Source organism: Prorops nasuta, unplaced genomic scaffold (genome assembly GCF_024137725.1).
Source record: "Prorops nasuta isolate Cenicafe-Biocafe unplaced genomic scaffold, Cenicafe_Pnas_1.2 PNAS00059, whole genome shotgun sequence".
NCBI classification, from domain to species: Eukaryota; Metazoa; Arthropoda; class Insecta; order Hymenoptera; family Bethylidae; genus Prorops; species Prorops nasuta.
In genome coordinates, this window is record NW_027116856.1 from 482,488 (window position 1) to 499,991 (window position 17,504).

Consider the following 17,504-nt stretch of genomic DNA (forward strand, 5'->3'; position numbering starts at 1 on the left):
AGGTTAAGTAGCGAGATATTTCAACCAAAAATTAGCACTAATATCAAATGTATATATATTTATTTATAAAATATATCTTCATTGAAAATTAATTTAATTTCTTATTTAGTGGAATAATAAGACAATAAAATGAAACAATAGCTTGTATAAAGGTAGTAATTTGAAAAACGCTTAATGTTTAGAAACGAATAACACAGAAATTAAGTGTAATTATAGTTCAAAAAATTTAACTCAGAATGAACAGCAAATTTAAGTTAGAAATTGCACTATACGATGACATTCCGCTTTAATCAGTTTTAATTTAAAACACCAAAGTGTGTTCTAATACTCTGCTACCATTATATAAAATGAAAAAATAATAAGAACTTAATTTATATTCTCATGTTTTGTTTAATAAAGAAGTAACTACAGCGCAGAATTTATTCAGCAACCACTGGTTTGTCCACCAATTATTTCAAATTATATCCTGTTTCTTTGATCAAGAAATAGCTGTAGCAGACCTTTAAGTTAGAGATTAGTTGCCTAACCCATTGATATACTACTCAAATCTGTAAATTGTATTATATTGGTATAGAGCAAAGCAGCAATACGTAATTACTTTAAAGGCCAATGATTTATTTAATTGGATCTTTGTTAAATAAACTGTATAGGAAAATGATATTTTCACATTAAAACTCGAAGAGGTGGAAGATACAAAATAGGGACCAAAGGTAAAACGGGGCCCATTTCAGTCAAAGCCGGTTTTCTTCTGGTAAAATGTCATTTTACGGCTGTAATAATCATCTACCCCCTCCCATCTACACACCCTCCTTCACTGTTTCTTTTCTGGTTTTTTTAATGTTATGAAAATGTCTAAAATCTTTAATTAAATAAATACGATTGTTTATTGTGCAAACACACCAATCTTTTGATAAGTATAAACTTAACCGCATATAATGCATTGCAAATGCATTTATTGAAAATCGTAAGTAGCCAGTATGTAAAAAAGAGGTCAAATAAAAGTGTGCAAAGTGTGCATAAAAATTATTGGTATACGTTTCAAAATGAAGTACATATTTTAAATAATGTATAAGGCAGTTCAATCAAAGAAGTAATGTTAAGATCAAACGTTTTCGAAGTTCCATAATTTTTAGAAATGCATATGTTCACTTAAAATAATAATGTAAAAAATATTTGATAAAAACTATGCATTCGATTCAAGAAAACGAATTATAAATTTTCAAAGAAAAGAAAACTAATTATGTAATTTGTACGGATTTGGTGTAAAAAACGTCGATGGATCATTGCGTTCTTAAAAAACTGTTTCTCAGTTTAATATTAATAGCCAATATTTACTAACAAATGATGAAATTAGTTTTATGCTTTTTACAAAATTTATAATTTATATTTTTACTTTAAATACAATTACAAAGAGGTTCCTTATATTCTTATTATAGCTAACAAAAAAGGCGTTTTTAAAAAATTACTCGTAAACTTTTTAAACTCAAGTCATTTTTTACTATACAATAACATTTTAATGCGTTGTGAAATTTCTTTGGTTCACTGCATTGGTGTATTAAATGTAGCATCGATCCATTCATCGATATTTTTTTAAAATATTCATGAATAAAATTATATATATAAACCACGTCGAATTTTTCCACAAAGATTTTAGCAGTTTTGAGTAAATGCCCGGTGTGCTCTTGCGCGTGTGTGCGCGTTGTACACATGTGTGTATCAGAGAGAATGACGGCATGCAGGTAAGGTAAAACCAGCAGGGGTTCTTTTAGGTAGAAAGGTAAGTAAAGTACCGTTGGTCGAGACACGGCATCACACGGCATCACGATCAGACCGCACCAGTCACGCCAAAACTTTCAACGGTGTCAGGTGCATAAGGGCTTTAGTAAAAGACACGGGACTCTTAAATTTCCCGTGTTTTCTTTTTCATTTTTTAATCCTTTCTTCGTTTTACATCGTAAAATCTTTAATCAAGGTACGTGATAACGAGTCTATGCCCTACCGTTACTTTCCACACTTCTAATCGGTTTACTCAATTCCTCGCTTCATTCTTTATTTGACGTGGCCACGTTTCATCATCTTTTGGCGAATAACCATACGTTTTCAAAACTTTATTTCGTTTTATTGGATTCGCGTCACAACTCCCCTCAAATATATCAAATTTTTTAAAGAATTTCTCTTCTTTTTTACCAAAATTAACTTTATTTTTAATAATTATAGTTTCGATAAGAATTTCCTGTCTAATACCTGTTGCATTTTAAAGTATTTCTTTACAGAGGCTCAATTCGATCAATCTTGTAACAAGAGCCCCGTACAAAAACACCTGCCAAACGCTAATTTTTCTTTTAAATCGACGTCATTGATAAAGCTAAAATTCCAATTTTTATCCAGACTCATTATTTCAACTATAACAAGTCTTTTGACTGAAATAATCGCAATACAAGCGACCAGTACATTAAAGCACCATTAAGCACGCTCTACTTGATTTCGATTACCGTTGTTGCGGTCAGATTTTCACAGAATAGTGAATTCTTAACTTATATTTACACACATTCTTTTCAGTTAGATTACTCTTCTACTCTTAATATAATAATTGCTTTGTCAAATTCGTCGAGGTAATTGGACAAAACCTCTTCCTAAAAATGTGATATCGAAATAACCATTTGATAATACGTATTATACTGTATCTTAAAAAATATTATTTTTATCAAATTTTGTTGAAATATTGCATTTACGAAGACAGTCGCTTTACCCAATTATCGTTAACCAGCCAAGGTTTCCATTATCTATCCGTCGATAAGCTTACCGTTGAGAATAAATTGCTGTTCGTGGTGAATTTATAAAAATAAATTGGTGTGACAAATTTCGACTAAAAAATAAGGAAAAGTCTTATTACAAAAGCGGAAAATAATTACGCATAAATACACGATATACTACATTTTTAAAAGTTTGAATTGTCCAAGAAAATAAAAGAAATGTGTGATAAGATAAAACCAGTTATTACATTTGACAAATGAGTTGCATGAGTTTATTTCACCATGCATTTATAATTTATAAATAAAGGTGAATAGCAGGTATCGAAAAAACGTGTTATTGGGGAGAAGCCTCGTATAAAATTTCATTGCAAAGTGCGTAAAGTACGTGACCCCGTCATAATACAGGATGCTCTGTAGGTTGATAGCTCCGAGTTAATGTTATGATTATACCGTTAACTTGTTGACTCTTCCTCGCCTACCTGCGGTTTCTCAAAAAGACTATGGTCTGACGTAAAGTGTCAAACAGATGATTTTGCAATAAAGAACACAGTCAACGGCCTCCTCTTGGCCTTGGAAACCTTGACTGCTGACAACGCTGCAAAAATCCCCTGTCGTTGCGCTTTCCCTCTCATTAATGCGAGAATGAAATGCATTCCTTTAAGAGCACCGTCTCTTATTTCTATCCCCCCTCCCATTCTTCTCCCACTCATCTGCCATTAATATTAATTTGACTCGATGAAATGATCCTAAACAACTTTTCGTTGCCATGGACCTCGTAGAATCGTGAGATTTGTGACCCAAAAAATTGATTTTAAAAAGTAAGCGTGTATAGTGAATATTCGAAACAAAGCCAATGGATCGTGTCGATCCTTGGCTATTTTGTATGATCAGAAATCAGTGAGTTTAAAGGCATTCATTAGCACATCGGAGAAGGAATGACTAACAGAAGACTCCGTACCGTTAGGCCGAATCGTTACTCCAGCTGGAGAATGTCAATTTCATGCGGTTTACGGTACTGAAATTGCGTGTTAGAGCCATGCACATACTGCTTTATGTTTCTCCACTGATCATTCGTCATCGTTTCACGTAACATCGTAACGATATTTTGAAATTTGCACAGTTGATTCGTAAACTTTCTGCGAGGCTTGAACCCCATTGATAAGAAACTGCACCATCACTTAATTAAACGTTAACAATGTCGAGAGTCTATTATTCTACGAACATGTAAGAGCTATATTTAAAAAATTGTTCTTTTTTTTATATTGGTTTTTAAGTTTCCTTACGTAACAAATTCATAGAAGTGTGTGTGAAAATTTAAAAAAAAAATTGTTTCCTAAACACTCCTATTTTTGTTATTGACCCATAAATACCCTGTAAAATCTAATTTTATTTCAATTGAAGCGAATTTTTCAAACAAATGTAACTAATGAAGGGATTTTTTTAAATATCTTACTTAAAGATTTATAAACTGATGTTTTTAATTTAATAGTTACGCTTTTAAAAATTATTTGAAATACTTGTTCGCAATTTCATCCCTTTTACTGTGTATGTTTAAATAGTTTAAGAGAATCTCTCCATTAATAGCACTGTAACGAGCTTTTAAACCTTAAACTTTCTCATGACATAAGATCTACATACCGTGTGTTAAATGCACAGAGTCCTTTCACTGTAACATTATCTCATCTAATTAATTGCCAATCGTATTAGCACTTCGTCAAAGTATATATCCATTTGCATGCATATATATTTGGATGCAAAATATATTCTGTTAATGTGTAACACTTTTTTCTAGTTTCATAAACTCTTTTTTTTATATTTAAAATAAATTAAAAACCGAATATATAAAAATGACATATAATATAAATATGCAAGAAATATTTTTCTATTCTAAATACGATAAATTATTCTCTACTCCTAAAAATAGATCAGGAATTTTATTATTTGAATCATCTACCCTTTCTACGGTCTTTCGCTTAATTCGAAATCCTGATTAAAAAAGAAGCAATTTCTCCACACATTTTTGTTTTTGATGAAATGGCAAAAAATTTTAAATATTAATTTACAGTTACATCCAATTAATGTTTTCAGTATTAATTGACACATATAAATATGGTGTTTCAGAAAGATCATAAGAACGTATCACTAGTGGACGGTATAGATTTTTAGGGGGCCGAGTATATGCGTCGAAAGAACAACGGTATCCACTATATATATATGTATAGCTACCTCCTCCCATCCTAATCCTAGTGTGATCATGACCCGAAACATTTGTTTCGGTATGACGCTTACGCTTAAAATCCCCGCGAAGCTCACTGTTCTGTAAGAGGTATGCGTATCTCTTCCTAAAATAACTTGACCAGGATCGAGATCCGTCTTAAGGTCAACGACTCTGGCCCGGCGAGGTATACTTTCAAATACCGCTCCTTCCTTTATTCCTATGCCTGCTCTTCTTCCTTCTGGATAAAGAATTTCTATTTTATTTTGTCATCTTTGCCGAAATCAACAGACGACTCTGAAAAACAATCCTCACAGAAGAAAACGCTAGAAAATAATATCTATAGCATTTCCACAATAATCCAAATGCATCAATTCACTTGATAAAAATTTTGTTTAAAATGGAAATTCTTTTCACTCGTGTTTGTATCGAAAAAGAATCGAGGTCTGATATGCGAGCAACTAAATTCTCTTTTAATTCGTTTAACAAAAATATAATAATTGATAATAGTTGATTGTCTAGCTTTACCTGAGAGAATTAATTTTTCGAATAACCATAACCAACCAAAAGATTCAATAATTTGAAAACTACTTTACGAAACTTGAGATTTCCAACGGATTATTTCTCGTTCTCCCAGCAATTATATCAGTAAAAATTCAGTACGACAGATGTAACTGTAAATCTATTTGCTATTTGCCACCATCGTAAAAATATGATTCCTTCTTTCTTCCTTTCTTATTTTCAACCACGTTTTTTTATAGCATATCTTAATATTTTATTTACAGAAATAACATGACGTGGTTTCAAAGGCTTACTGTTATTTTCCTGATAATAGGAGTTGTAAGATGTAATTCCGACGATGACAACCAAGATGTGTCTTCGGTTTTTATGGAGGCAGCTCAATCATTTTTTCAAAACAAAGATGCGCTAAATAATCTTCAGGGGGTAGCATCTTTTGTGCAATCAGATGCAGGAAAACAGGTGAAACGATTTATAGTACTGTATTTTCAGATGTTTCCAAGGTGTAAGTCACGTTGTTGCTCATTACTTTTATTCTGCAATAGGTAGGAGACATATTAACTAATGGAAGAACGGGTGACAGTGGGGTTGGCCAGATTATTTCTGGCATAAGTAGTTTATTGTCAGATGGTCAGAACCAAGAAGGAGGTGGCACAGCCTTCAACCTGCTAAACTCGGTTCTGGAGAATCTGGCCTCGCCTGGTAATCAGAACCGACAAAAGAGATCCCAAAATAGGCCAGATACCTCGAATGAGCAAGGTATAGATCTTCAAAACATCATTAACGTAGGAAAAATGTTCTTTGGACAACATGGAAACACGGATCTGGTTATGGGATTGGTACCTATGCTATTGGAAAATCTTGGCTATGGAGACTCTGATGGAGCCAATAAGCATGATCATTCTGGACACTCTTGGTTCCTTCCACCAGTCATAGAAAATGTCCATGTTATGTGGGATCACTTTAGGTAAATAGTCTAATTGTTTTATTATAGATTAATAAAAAAAGAATCTTAATCTATCAGCTTTTATTTATAAACTATATAATAACACTCGTTTCATTATGTTTTTTTTTTTTTTTTAGTAATTCAGAGCTGGGTAAAACTTTGTGGAAAAACAGTGGTATTCAAAATATCATTGTCCAAATGTCTGATAACGAGGGCAATATTCAATATGAGCGCATAATAGATAGTTTTGAAAACCCAACTCTTAGACGACGATGGGTAAAGTCATTAACGAACTTTGTTGCTGAATGGTTATCTCACGTTTCAGACCCAGCAATACAGCAACGTTACTTAGCTACGGCTCAATTTGTAGGCAATAGTTTCCTAAAATCTCAAGGTTTTCCAAAATCTGTTATGTTTGATCAGAACAGGCCAGCTGAGAGCATTTCACGGTTAGTAAAAAAGTAAATAATTATTTACGTAGAGTCAATATACACTGGATTCGTGTTTATTGAAATAAGATAATAAAGGTGTTTAACTACATTAATTAATATAATAAGGAATTAGCGATTGTGGTCCTAAAAAAAAATTAGACGACACGAGAGCAAAATAGAATGCCATAATCGAAAACTAGGTTACTGGGAGGTGAGGGGGCTGGCTGTTGGGTGTTCATTGCGAGACCTATGAGGACATATATAGTGACTTGAAAGATAAAGGAAATTAAAAAAAAAACAGCAAAGATACGTTTTCACATATTGAAAATGAACGAATATATGTATAAGCATTTTTCCAATTTTAATTTTCCATTCATTCAATTTCTTTCGCTCGTACTATTACTGATTTTTATAAGATATAATATTATTCGAAAGATAGCAATTAAAAAGGGAATAGTTTTAACAAAATAGTATTAATATCGTACACATTACGTTAAAATATATATCGTTAAATCTAATTTGTTATGTTTGCTGTTGTTTCATTTAGATTGGTTAACTCGATTGGCAAAAGATATTTGGGAGTGAAGGTAGATAGTGTTCAATACATTAAGCCCGCAATTGCTTATATTCAGGAACTGACGAGTCTCGCTTCAGAAAAAGGATTCATAATGTCAAGAATAAATGCTAGAGAGCTAAGCAATAAACTCAGTGATACGATCAACAATGATTTGATCGCTCCTCTCTTAAAGGTATGGTAAACATTTTTATTGTAAATGAGTGCTATTAGATATTATAAGATTACTCTGGAAGAGCCTCCAAAAGCTACCAAAGATATTTTTAATGAAAAAAGCTATCTTCACAAATGAAGAAAAATACCATCTAATTCTTCGTATTTATGGAATATCAATAATTAGATTTATTAATATGAGTATGAGTGAGTGTCACTGCTTAGAATTTTAAAATTATAATAAAACATAATGTAGACCTTTATAGAATACTCTTTTCTTTCTTTCAAAAACAGGAAATATTCGCATTTAGAGTAAACTGAAATAATTTTAGTAAATCTATTACAATAATTGTTATGCTTCCAAAACCATTTTCTTATTTTTATTTTCTTTAAGCTTCATAATGGAAATTTTGTTGCAAAGGGTGTTGCGGTGGGCATTGAAAAAAAAATTAATATCAAAACGGCGATAATATTTTTTTTAAATTCCAAAAAACTCCAGTTTCACTACAATTTTAAAATTCTAAGAAGGAGCTCTACTCACATACTCATCTATAAGCTATATTTTTTTATATATTTAATAACAATCATTTAATTTATATGACATAATTTAGGCCTACAGAGTATATAAATGGGCGGTTAAAATGCCACATTGCGCTAGTCAAATTCTCTGCACGATTAATGAAAAACATGAAGATGACGACAATAGCACAAATACACGTAAATTGCTGACAAAGTTTGCTAGTTTCCCAGCTGCTTGGGCAATTAGTAACAAATCAGGAATCAACTTTTGGTCTCTTTACGGCGCTGTTTTAGAACAGGAAGGATGTATGGTAAGCTACATTAATTTCTAAAACGTCATATCGTTTAATTAAAATAATTTACAACAGATATAATTATCACATATAAATATTTTCAGCGAAAGTATCCAGCAGACTGTACAGTTTTTCACGAGGAGGAAATTAGAGTTACCACGGAATATTCTCATAGTGAACTTTAAAATGTTATCTGTGACGACTTGTGAAAAGACTGTTTGACCTCCCTTTCAAATTCATTGCGAGGTCTTATCAATGTGTTTTAATTATAACTGCAATTTTTTAAATAATTACACGCGATATTGTCCTAAAATAACACACACACAGCTCATTATTTTTTATCTTTCGGTTAGTAAATTATTATTGCATAAAAACATGTATGTATATAATAGGGGGAGTATCGAAACGGCCGCATTTTTTAATAGAGTGGTTGTTCCTAGAAACTGATTAAACATCCAAATATTGATTTATTCATATGTATAAAAATAATTTATGATAGGATTATCACTTGTTGTGCAAATTATTCCGGGTGTGAGATCGATTTGTGCCAGTTTTAATACCGAAGAGAAGTTTTAACCCATAAATAAAAAAGTTGTTAAGAATTATTTTTTTGTTTAATTCGAAGTTCTGGCAATGTTTGGATAATGCAACAAGACGCTCTACCCATGCCTGACCAATAGGAATCCTCAAATTAAACGATCTTGAGCTCTTGATAAATTTCTAATTAAGGGCATAGCATTGAAAGTTTTTAAACTTTTTTTTTAGAACCCCTGCTCCCATTATCTTACACCTAGTATGGATGTAAGAAAACAACACTGCACTAATTAATAACATTGATTACACACACCATACACGACGTCTTAACCTCCTTACTAATCATTAATTTCATGCAGAATCTCTAAGTTGGCTTTTCACATATTAGAAGAAATTATTTCTTGGAGCCTATCTGATAATTTAAATAATTATGAGCAGCTCGTAAATTTGAATCATCCAGATGCAATGATTGGCGTTACAAAAATAAAAGCAAGTTTATTTTTAAGAGCATGCTTTTGTAAAAAAATATAATAAGTGTAAAAAAGGATTGAAAATAAGTAGTATAAACTGTACCAATTTTATTCGAGTGTACTTCAGCCAATTTCATTTCGTACTTTTTCTGACAATTTCCTATACTACACTATAGTTGTTGAAGAGCCCACAAGTCATACAATAATTGCATGACATCATCACGTCGTGATCATTTAAACTGCTCAAAGCTGTCAGAAACGCTCATTTTTTGAAGTTTTAGCATTGGAGAAACTGTATAACAACTGCATAAATTTTAAGGAGGTTTCGAGCCTTACACAAAAATGCAATCGCATCGTTACACCCTTTATTTGGTAGCTGAGCACAAAGAGATATAAATAAAGTCGAAATTACAAATATATAACAACATTGTCGTCGAATTACAGGATTTGTACATAAAAAATTAAAGTGAATAGTCCGCTAGAAATGTAAGTGATATTGTTTGTAAGGCTCAAAGACACTACGATTGTACATCAAAATTAGATATTTTTTCCTGGCGTTTAGAAATCTTTTGTACAAATGTATACGTTTATGCATCGCATCAGAGTTCTATTCTATACATTTTTCTATAATCCATCATGTTGTAAACTAGCTGAATTTTTTATCACAGCAATGAATATCTGTACGATGGTATATTTTGATATTTCATTTAGCTAGTACCTGAATAATTTCACTTGTGTGCAATTATGATAAGTGAGAAATTCGCTAATTAGAAAAACTTTAGGCAAATAGAATAATAACGAATTATTACCTCGTATTTTGCGAGCACGAGAAACAATTCGTATAAAACTAAACTCTTCAGATGATTTTCGTGCTCTCAAAAGTCACCAGGCTACAATTCTTTTGCTAGTTTTGAAACAGCTTGAATCTCATATTTTCGAAACTATATTTAAAAACAAAAAACTATTTTTATCAATGTAACCTTTTTAATGCCGGTTAAAAAGTTTTTAATTTTGTTTTAAGATTTTGACGTTGTCTAAAAGTTATTCATGTGTACATTGTATTAAAGTATTAATTTGTCATAATATGGATTGCTTTTATTATCACTTCTGCGGCGCCCTATAATATAGGCTTCTTCGGTGCGACATAGCCATTTTAATTAATTTTAACAACTTATTTAGGCGGCCGTGCCAAACATTTTATAACAATCTCTCTAGGTTTTGTAAATATTAGATAATGAAATAAAAGTGTGTACGTAAATCGTGTAGTATGAAAAGAATATTTATTGTTTTATTGCTCCCATAATGTTGATAATTAATATTAATAATATAATTCATTATATTCTTAATTATATCAAAATGCAACACTTTAAATTTATTTTCTTTTTATATTCTTACAAGCCCACTCTAAGCCTTCCTAAAAAAACATTTAATTATCTTTTAACATTAAAAAAAATAAACATTTACTATTTATTTATTTTTACCTTAACACCTTTTCCTTCTATGGCTATGCATGATTGTATTTGCCAATCTCGATCTTTGATATTGTGAAGACTGAGACCTTCCGCTATATCTGCAGCTGTAATAGCTTGACTCAAATCTTGCTTGTTTGCATAAACGAGTAAAGGCACCCCTCGTAATTTTTCTTCTAGCAAAAGCTCGCTAAGCTCCTGTCCAGTTTCTTCCAAACGCTTAAAATCCGCACTATCAACGACGTAGATCTTTGTTATGTATTAAAAATATATTAGTTGTTTCAATACATTCTCACCGATTGTCAATTGTACATGTATACAGAATAACATACCAATACATCAGTATTTTCAAAATAATTACGCCAGTATGGACGAATTTTACGTGCCCCACCAATGTCCCATACGTTAAGCTTAAATCCTTCACTTTGTACACTTTTTATGTTAAAGCCTTGTGTAGGAGTCACCTTTCGTAAATATAAATCAATTATCAAATTTTTAATGATCAATATTAAATAGTAATTATAATTACACTCCTAATATATGTTTCATTATTACCTGAGTAATATCTTCGCTTGCTAATGACTTTAAAATGGTTGTTTTCCCCGCATTATCTAATCCCAACAATAGCAACCGTAATTCTTTATCTGGATTCGAACGCAACTTCCGTAAAATTGCTAGCAAACCCTACGAAAAAAAGTCTACATATTTTTAGTTAAAACACATTAATAATTTCACAATCCACATTATACATCGAAGCAACAAATGTTGAGGTTATGGAATCGTTCAAATCAATAATGATTTGGAATTATTAATCTAAAGTCACTGTAAGCAGTAATTTGTCTAGAATTTAAAAATATTTAAGAGATTTACTGCAAAGTCTATAAAATTGACAGGCAAAAAATATAAAGTTAAACAAATAATATTTAATTCTGTCCTTTTTACGTATATCACATACTTTGTTGTCCTTGTGTCAAGTGACTTTTGTTAAAAACAAAAAAATAATTTAAGTATATAAATAAATATGATCTATTTTATTGTATAAAAGATTTTAAGAACTTTTCCACATATGTCCAATTATTTCATAAAAATTTCACTACAACAAGAAAGTATTCCACCTATTTATAAACCCCTTGGTAAACTTATCTGTTTGGTAAAGATCTGATTTTAAATAAATTTATCCCAATTTGTGTAACCTTTACTTTTCCAAACAAATTTTCCATAAGGTCAGAGAAACCAACTCCAAATGTAACTTACAAGAGAAAATATTGTCTATAAACAATCTTATAAATAAAAGAAATATTTATTATGCGATACAACAAATATTTTCTTTTATAAACTACAGCACAGGAGAGGGATTGCCAACTCCATGTCACTCGACTAAAACATAAAGTCGAATTTCTATAAAAAATTATTAATTGTGTATATGATTATTAACTTTTTTAATTTCTCAAGCTCGTTAAATAAAATTTAACTTGGCTCCAATCTTTTAACAATACAATTTAATTCTTGATATAAAATATCAGAGTTAATAATATAGCACTTTACAATTAATCAACAGAGACTAAACTGTAACATATTTTGTATTGCATATAATTAAAATGAATATATGGTGCAAATAGTGCATTAATTTTTACCATTTTATAGAAGAATTAATACGAAAATATAGCTGAACGATGAAAAATATAAATGCAGAACCAAGTTCAGTCACTACAGATATGTTTGTTGTTTGCTTCGTATCTAGGGAAACACATAGAAGGAAATGCTTATAACTCTTACCCCATTGGCTGGGGACGAAACAGCTTAGCCCTCAGCGCATATCTCAGCGCCGACTCATTGAAAGTGTCTCGCGTAAAGAATTTTAAAAATTATTATGTAAAAAATTTTGTTTTTTAACTTTACAACTCTTTTAAGAGTCACTGTAATGTCTTCCAATATTATTTTTTATGAATAAGTCGACGTTTTTAACAGGACGACTCAATATATGTAGCATAATGTTTATACTTGACTTTTTTATACAGGGACCACCAAATAAAATGTGGATCAGAAGGAGAAGCGTTTAATAAAATTGCAAAGTCCGATAATCGGCATGCGATTAATTGTTACTAGAGAGAGAGAGATCAATAAGTAAATCGTTGTCTCTTTGTCTCCGTTCCTCTACCCCCCCCCCCCCCCCCATAAATTCACTTGTCCATTAAAGAGCTAGTGAAGTATACATAGAGAAATGAGAGAAAAGTGCGATGCTTCTCTCTCAATCCCTTTTTAATCAGCTGCTTAATAGACAAATGAATTCGAGGTAGAGCGGGAGGAAGAGAGACATTGATTTACTCAAATTTATCTGGCGTTCTCCAATAAAGAACTTGAAAAAGGAAGCCTGCCTAACACCGAAAGCTATAATGCCCAACCAATACGCAAAGTTAAAGGGCCTACCAATTCCGGAAAGCTAAAGCTGAAAGAAAAATGCACGCAAAAGAAATATATTCGCAGCGAAGAAACTGAAAAACATGCAAGAATACAAAACAAGAAATAATTTGAATCGAAGAAAGATAGGAAGCTATTGGTAAGTTTTCGGTTATTCTTCGGTTCGTAAAAAAAATTTCCATGGTTTTACCCATGGGACTTACTCGTTCGGCGAATTTTCAACGATGATCTATTTGCAGGATGCGATGGTGCGGATGGAGATGGCGATGATAACGTCGGAACAATTCACTTATTCATCTATCTTTGTCTATTAACAACCAATTAAAAAATAATTTTTTTTTTGCAATGTGTTTATTTATGATACTGGAAATTTGGTTAATACTTTATTTTATGCTCTTTCTCTACAATTTCTTTTTATATTAATTATCTTTTCGGTACATTTGTCATGATCTATCCTATAAATTAAAATTGATGAACCAAGGAGTCTCAATTCAATTTTCGTGTTTATAATTTATATGCGTAGTCGTCATTATATATGTTCTTTAGAGCTAGTGCACTTCTTGTAGAATATCTTTATATGTGCATGAAGATATTACCTCAGAAGCGACACCAAACACTCGTTTATACATAAAGCTTTAATTCTATATGTAATTAGCGTTCGATAGACATTCGTTTCCAGGTACAGTAACGTCGTATAGCATGGGACTAATTGCATTAAAACAATCCAAGACTTCCCAAGCCTTGTTCCTTTCTCCACTGAGCCAGTCGGATGGCATACCAGTCCTAAAACATATACAGAATTATATATTAACATTGTTTATATTTTAAGCGAATTAATGAATAAAAACTGTTGTTAAAATTCAATTCTTAAAAAAGATAAATTTCTAAAACATACTGTAAAGATTTAACGAGAAACTTTTTAGTATACTTTTTGAATTTTTATTGAATAACTTGCCCTGTATCTTTGTAACCTAACCCTTACACTGCATACCTTTACTTCAGCTTCAGTAAGGCCAGTTTCAGCTGCAAGAAGGACAATGTCAGCATGGTAAGGTACTCTTGGCCACCTTCTAAATTGTTCTTGAAGAATTGCCTCTTGATCCGAAGTTAGTCGAATCACAATAGAACTGGTCCTCGGGGTATCTCTGACAAGGCTCACGCTCTTCAACATACTGTCCGCTATAGTAAAGCATAAAGATAAATGTTAGTTTTTCAATTTTTCAATTGTCTTATGTCGCTAAACTAGAATAGCTTATACGTTTTAGGGAAAACATAACAAAGACTGCTTTTAATTAGATTGCCTAGGATATTAAATGTTATCTTATAGTGACTCAAATAATTATATTGATATTCAGTAATATAATAGAAACAGTATCAAATATCAGAATGATAGTATTTATTGCATCTGTATAATGACATCAAACAATCTGAATGACAAATATTGTTTTAATTAAAAAAATAGTTCAAGTCGATATTTAGATGAGTAATTTACTATTAATTATTTAGAACATTTTAAATAGCTCTTGAAATTAGCTGCAATAGTATATATTAAATTATATATAAGTTTTCAATTAAAATAATTTAAATAACTCAATTTCATCGACAAAAAATATTTTTCTAAACGTTTAGTTTTTTAGATATTTGACTTTTCATAGATTTTTTCTTCACCCTGTACGTGCACAAGCATTGTATTTAATTGCATCATCGCAGATACGTCTTGGAACTCTTCCAAATTTAGTTTTGTCTGTAAAATTAAACTTCCTAATAATTTTATATTTTTGCACGAAATTATATTCATGGAACGTAAAAGTGTCATAGGAAAATTTGTGTTCTCATATAACATTTTCAATCTAATCGCATGCACAATCCTTTCAGCAATTGTGCAAATGCCAAATGTCAATTTCTCTTTGTACACGAGTCAGTGACAAATGTCTCGCTTAACTAAAATTTGTTTGCCTTTACTAATGTTAACTTTGTATGGAAATATATCGTAAAAATAGACGAGGGTAATGAGGGTATAATGGGAAAATAGTATAATATTCCTCCTTTTACTTGCATCAGGGATGATTTTATTTGAGAGGGGACAAGAAAATACCATGTAACTACTAGCAGTATTTTTATTCAGTAGAACAACTTTGTTTCTCGTTTGTTTCAATTATATTTTATTATTTATTCTATACATTGGCACACGTCATAAATGTGACACAACTTATTTTTCTGTGATCCATATTATATAAAATTTTAATCTTTCTTTTGGTGCACCTTGTGGATGCAAGTTAAACTTAAAAAATGTTGAATTGAACTTGTAGTTTACCCTATAGTTCAAGCAGACATAAAGAAACACTTAAAAATCCCATGGCACATACACAATAGAAAGTTTATCTTCAAAATAAAATAAATATAAATTTTATATGTTCTAAAATTTCTTTGCATTTGCATTGCAAAAAGTCTTGTAAAAATCCAACGTTTCTTATAGCTACAAAATTAAATAAACTTTTATATTCTATCTCCTTGTCATAAGTGTCTCATCCTAGATACCAATGTTAACCCCGGGTAAACTCACCCTGAGATAAATCGCTGTGCCAAGTAACAGTTTTCTTCAGCGGCAGCGTGGCTTTTGCTTCCGGCCATTTAATTTCTGGAAATTTGATTTCTGGGATTTTCCAATCAACCCAGCGCCAATCTGACAATGGCCAGTCGCGCCAGTCTCTCCATCTCCATTCACGCCATAACGGTGAATATCGATAATAATAAGAATTCGGATAATTATACGTCACTTCCCGTTTCTCGTAAACTTCCAAATTTTTTTGGTACGACATTCTGCTGGTCCGTTTTGTACGGGGGTTGCAGAAGAATGGACGGAGTAAATCGCGGTCGAATAAATGCGATAAACTTGAAACACTTTCCGGTAGAGAAAAATTAAGAGTACACGAAAAATAATGTATATACGAAGCACGGAAGCTAAGCACACGCTGCTGCGAAGAAGTCGAGTTGCAACTGTAAGATCGTTGTTCAAATTGCGTGATAGACTTTTGATCCTCTCATATAAACGTTCGCCAATTTGCTAATTTTATTTTGATTAAACATCTTCCGTGATTCCCGTATCCGAGAGCGGGTATAGCGTTTCTTACGAGGCCATTAGACAAATAGGTATACAATTATGAGGAGGTGCTAATTCTTTTCAGTGGGCAACCACCAGTTCCTTATTCCGCATACTCGGTCCCTCCTCTTTTCGTCATTCAATATGGCCGACCTGCTTAAGGTCCTTATATCTCTATTTTTCCACACGTAGATGTCGAGTTTGCTTTGGAACAGCCAATCGGCAAATGGTCGATCCTGCGCATCGGCTTGCCATTAGCTCGCGAACGTTTTTCGTATATATACCTGATATGTGCGAGCTTCGCAACATCCCCCCACTGAGTCTTAACCGAACCAAATTCAACGATCAGTCTTCCAAATGAATAGAGTAGTTTTATAGATACGTATTTCCTTATAACGCGTATGCCATATAATACCAATTTCCAATGGGTATTGGTAGCTGGAATTTATAAAATATGTGCATATAAAGCAGCCAGTGCTCCCCAGCGCCACTTACAAATGAGACTTTTTTAATAATCATCAAGAAGGAATTCTCGATAGTCAAAGATTTGATCGTATAAAAGTGGAGATTAAATAATTTATATTTGAGTTTCATTTTTTGGAGTTTTATAAATGTATTTTAAATTGCATTTTAAAGAAACTCTAAGTAGTATGACATTTGGGGACAATAATTAAATGATTTTTTTTTTCTTAAAATTTAATCAGACGTAGCATGATGAAAAAAATAATCATTCGTTGAGTTTCAATTTTTTATTGTTGTTTCAAGATGTCGTTTTTTTTTTTAATAATTTAAGAGTTAAAGATTCATTGGCATTGCTTATAAAATTTAATTTTTTAGATTTAGATCATTTTTCAATCGCTGCTCTCACGGTACAATAAGGTATGTTTTCCATGCTTGTGCACTAATGCGCTTTTCATTCGAAATAAATACTCCGTGGAAAGCTTACAGCTCTTGGCACTCGTAAAGTAATTTTGAGTCAACTTTTATTGAGCCATAAATAATTTCTTCAAGTAGAAAAGGCTTGACATACATTTTTTGCTATAAAAGCTTAGAAAATGAGGGAAAACGAGAACGTAAGTAATATTCGTTCAGAATTTATAAACTACAAAC

At 31.7% G+C, this 17,504-nt stretch overlaps 3 protein-coding genes across 4 annotated transcripts; 1 reads left to right on the forward strand and 2 right to left on the reverse strand.

Moving 5' to 3' along the window:
- The first annotated feature begins 1,796 nt into the window (after positions 1-1,796).
- On the forward strand, positions 1,797-9,008 carry LOC136784499 (uncharacterized). Of its 2 annotated transcripts, none has more exons than XM_066745173.1 (7): positions 1,797-1,866; positions 5,754-5,949; positions 6,033-6,454; positions 6,571-6,882; positions 7,412-7,613; positions 8,203-8,421; positions 8,508-9,008. In XM_066745173.1, the coding sequence occupies exons 2-7, from the start codon at positions 5,761-5,763 to the stop codon at positions 8,586-8,588; spliced, it is 1,425 nt and encodes a 474-aa protein (XP_066601270.1). In that variant the 5' UTR covers positions 1,797-1,866; positions 5,754-5,760; the 3' UTR covers positions 8,589-9,008. The 2 variants fall into 2 exon arrangements, with proteins under 2 accessions (XP_066601270.1, XP_066601269.1); XM_066745172.1 differs by having other exon boundaries at positions 1,802-1,972.
- A 1,673-nt stretch (positions 9,009-10,681) lies between these two features.
- LOC136784503 (ADP-ribosylation factor-like protein 3) lies at positions 10,682-13,585 on the reverse strand. Its single transcript, XM_066745180.1, has 6 exons — positions 13,498-13,585; positions 12,511-12,613; positions 11,432-11,560; positions 11,209-11,340; positions 10,889-11,125; positions 10,682-10,821 (listed from the first exon to the last, which is right to left on the reverse strand). Exons 2-6 carry the CDS (start codon positions 12,511-12,513, stop codon positions 10,780-10,782), a joined length of 543 nt encoding a protein of 180 aa, XP_066601277.1. The 5' UTR covers positions 12,514-12,613; positions 13,498-13,585; the 3' UTR covers positions 10,682-10,779.
- A 79-nt stretch (positions 13,586-13,664) lies between these two features.
- LOC136784504 (uncharacterized) lies at positions 13,665-16,441 on the reverse strand. The gene is made up of 3 exons (XM_066745181.1): positions 15,858-16,441; positions 14,286-14,473; positions 13,665-14,077 (listed from the first exon to the last, which is right to left on the reverse strand). Exons 1-3 carry the CDS (start codon positions 16,111-16,113, stop codon positions 14,009-14,011), a joined length of 513 nt encoding a protein of 170 aa, XP_066601278.1. The 5' UTR covers positions 16,114-16,441; the 3' UTR covers positions 13,665-14,008.
- Positions 16,442-17,504: the final 1,063 nt, after the last annotated feature.

What these genes read in the sequence shown, in the direction of transcription:
- LOC136784499 (XM_066745173.1), top strand. Translation starts at nt 5,761, where the DNA reads ATGACGTGGTTTCAAAGGCTTACTGTTATTTTCCTGATAATAGGAGTT. An exon ending in GTTATGTGGGATCACTTTAG is followed by an intron (nt 6,455 to 6,570) that starts GTAAATAGTCTA and finishes TTTTTTTTTTAG; the next exon opens with TAATTCAGAGCTGGGTAAAA. An exon ending in TAGAACAGGAAGGATGTATG is followed by an intron (nt 8,422 to 8,507) that starts GTAAGCTACATT and finishes AAATATTTTCAG; the next exon opens with CGAAAGTATCCAGCAGACTG.
- LOC136784503 (XM_066745180.1), bottom strand. An exon ending in TTGAAAATACTGATGTATTG is followed by an intron (nt 11,126 to 11,208) that starts GTATGTTATTCT and finishes TACATAACAAAG; the next exon opens with ATCTACGTCGTTGATAGTGC. An exon ending in TAGAAGGAAAAGGTGTTAAG is followed by an intron (nt 10,822 to 10,888) that starts GTAAAAATAAAT and finishes ATGTTTTTTTAG; the next exon opens with GAAGGCTTAGAGTGGGCTTG.
- LOC136784504 (XM_066745181.1), bottom strand. Translation starts at nt 16,113, where the DNA reads ATGTCGTACCAAAAAAATTTGGAAGTTTACGAGAAACGGGAAGTGACG. An exon ending in GCACAGCGATTTATCTCAGG is followed by an intron (nt 14,474 to 15,857) that starts GTGAGTTTACCC and finishes GCTTTACTATAG; the next exon opens with CGGACAGTATGTTGAAGAGC. An exon ending in TTACTGAAGCTGAAGTAAAG is followed by an intron (nt 14,078 to 14,285) that starts GTATGCAGTGTA and finishes TATATGTTTTAG; the next exon opens with GACTGGTATGCCATCCGACT.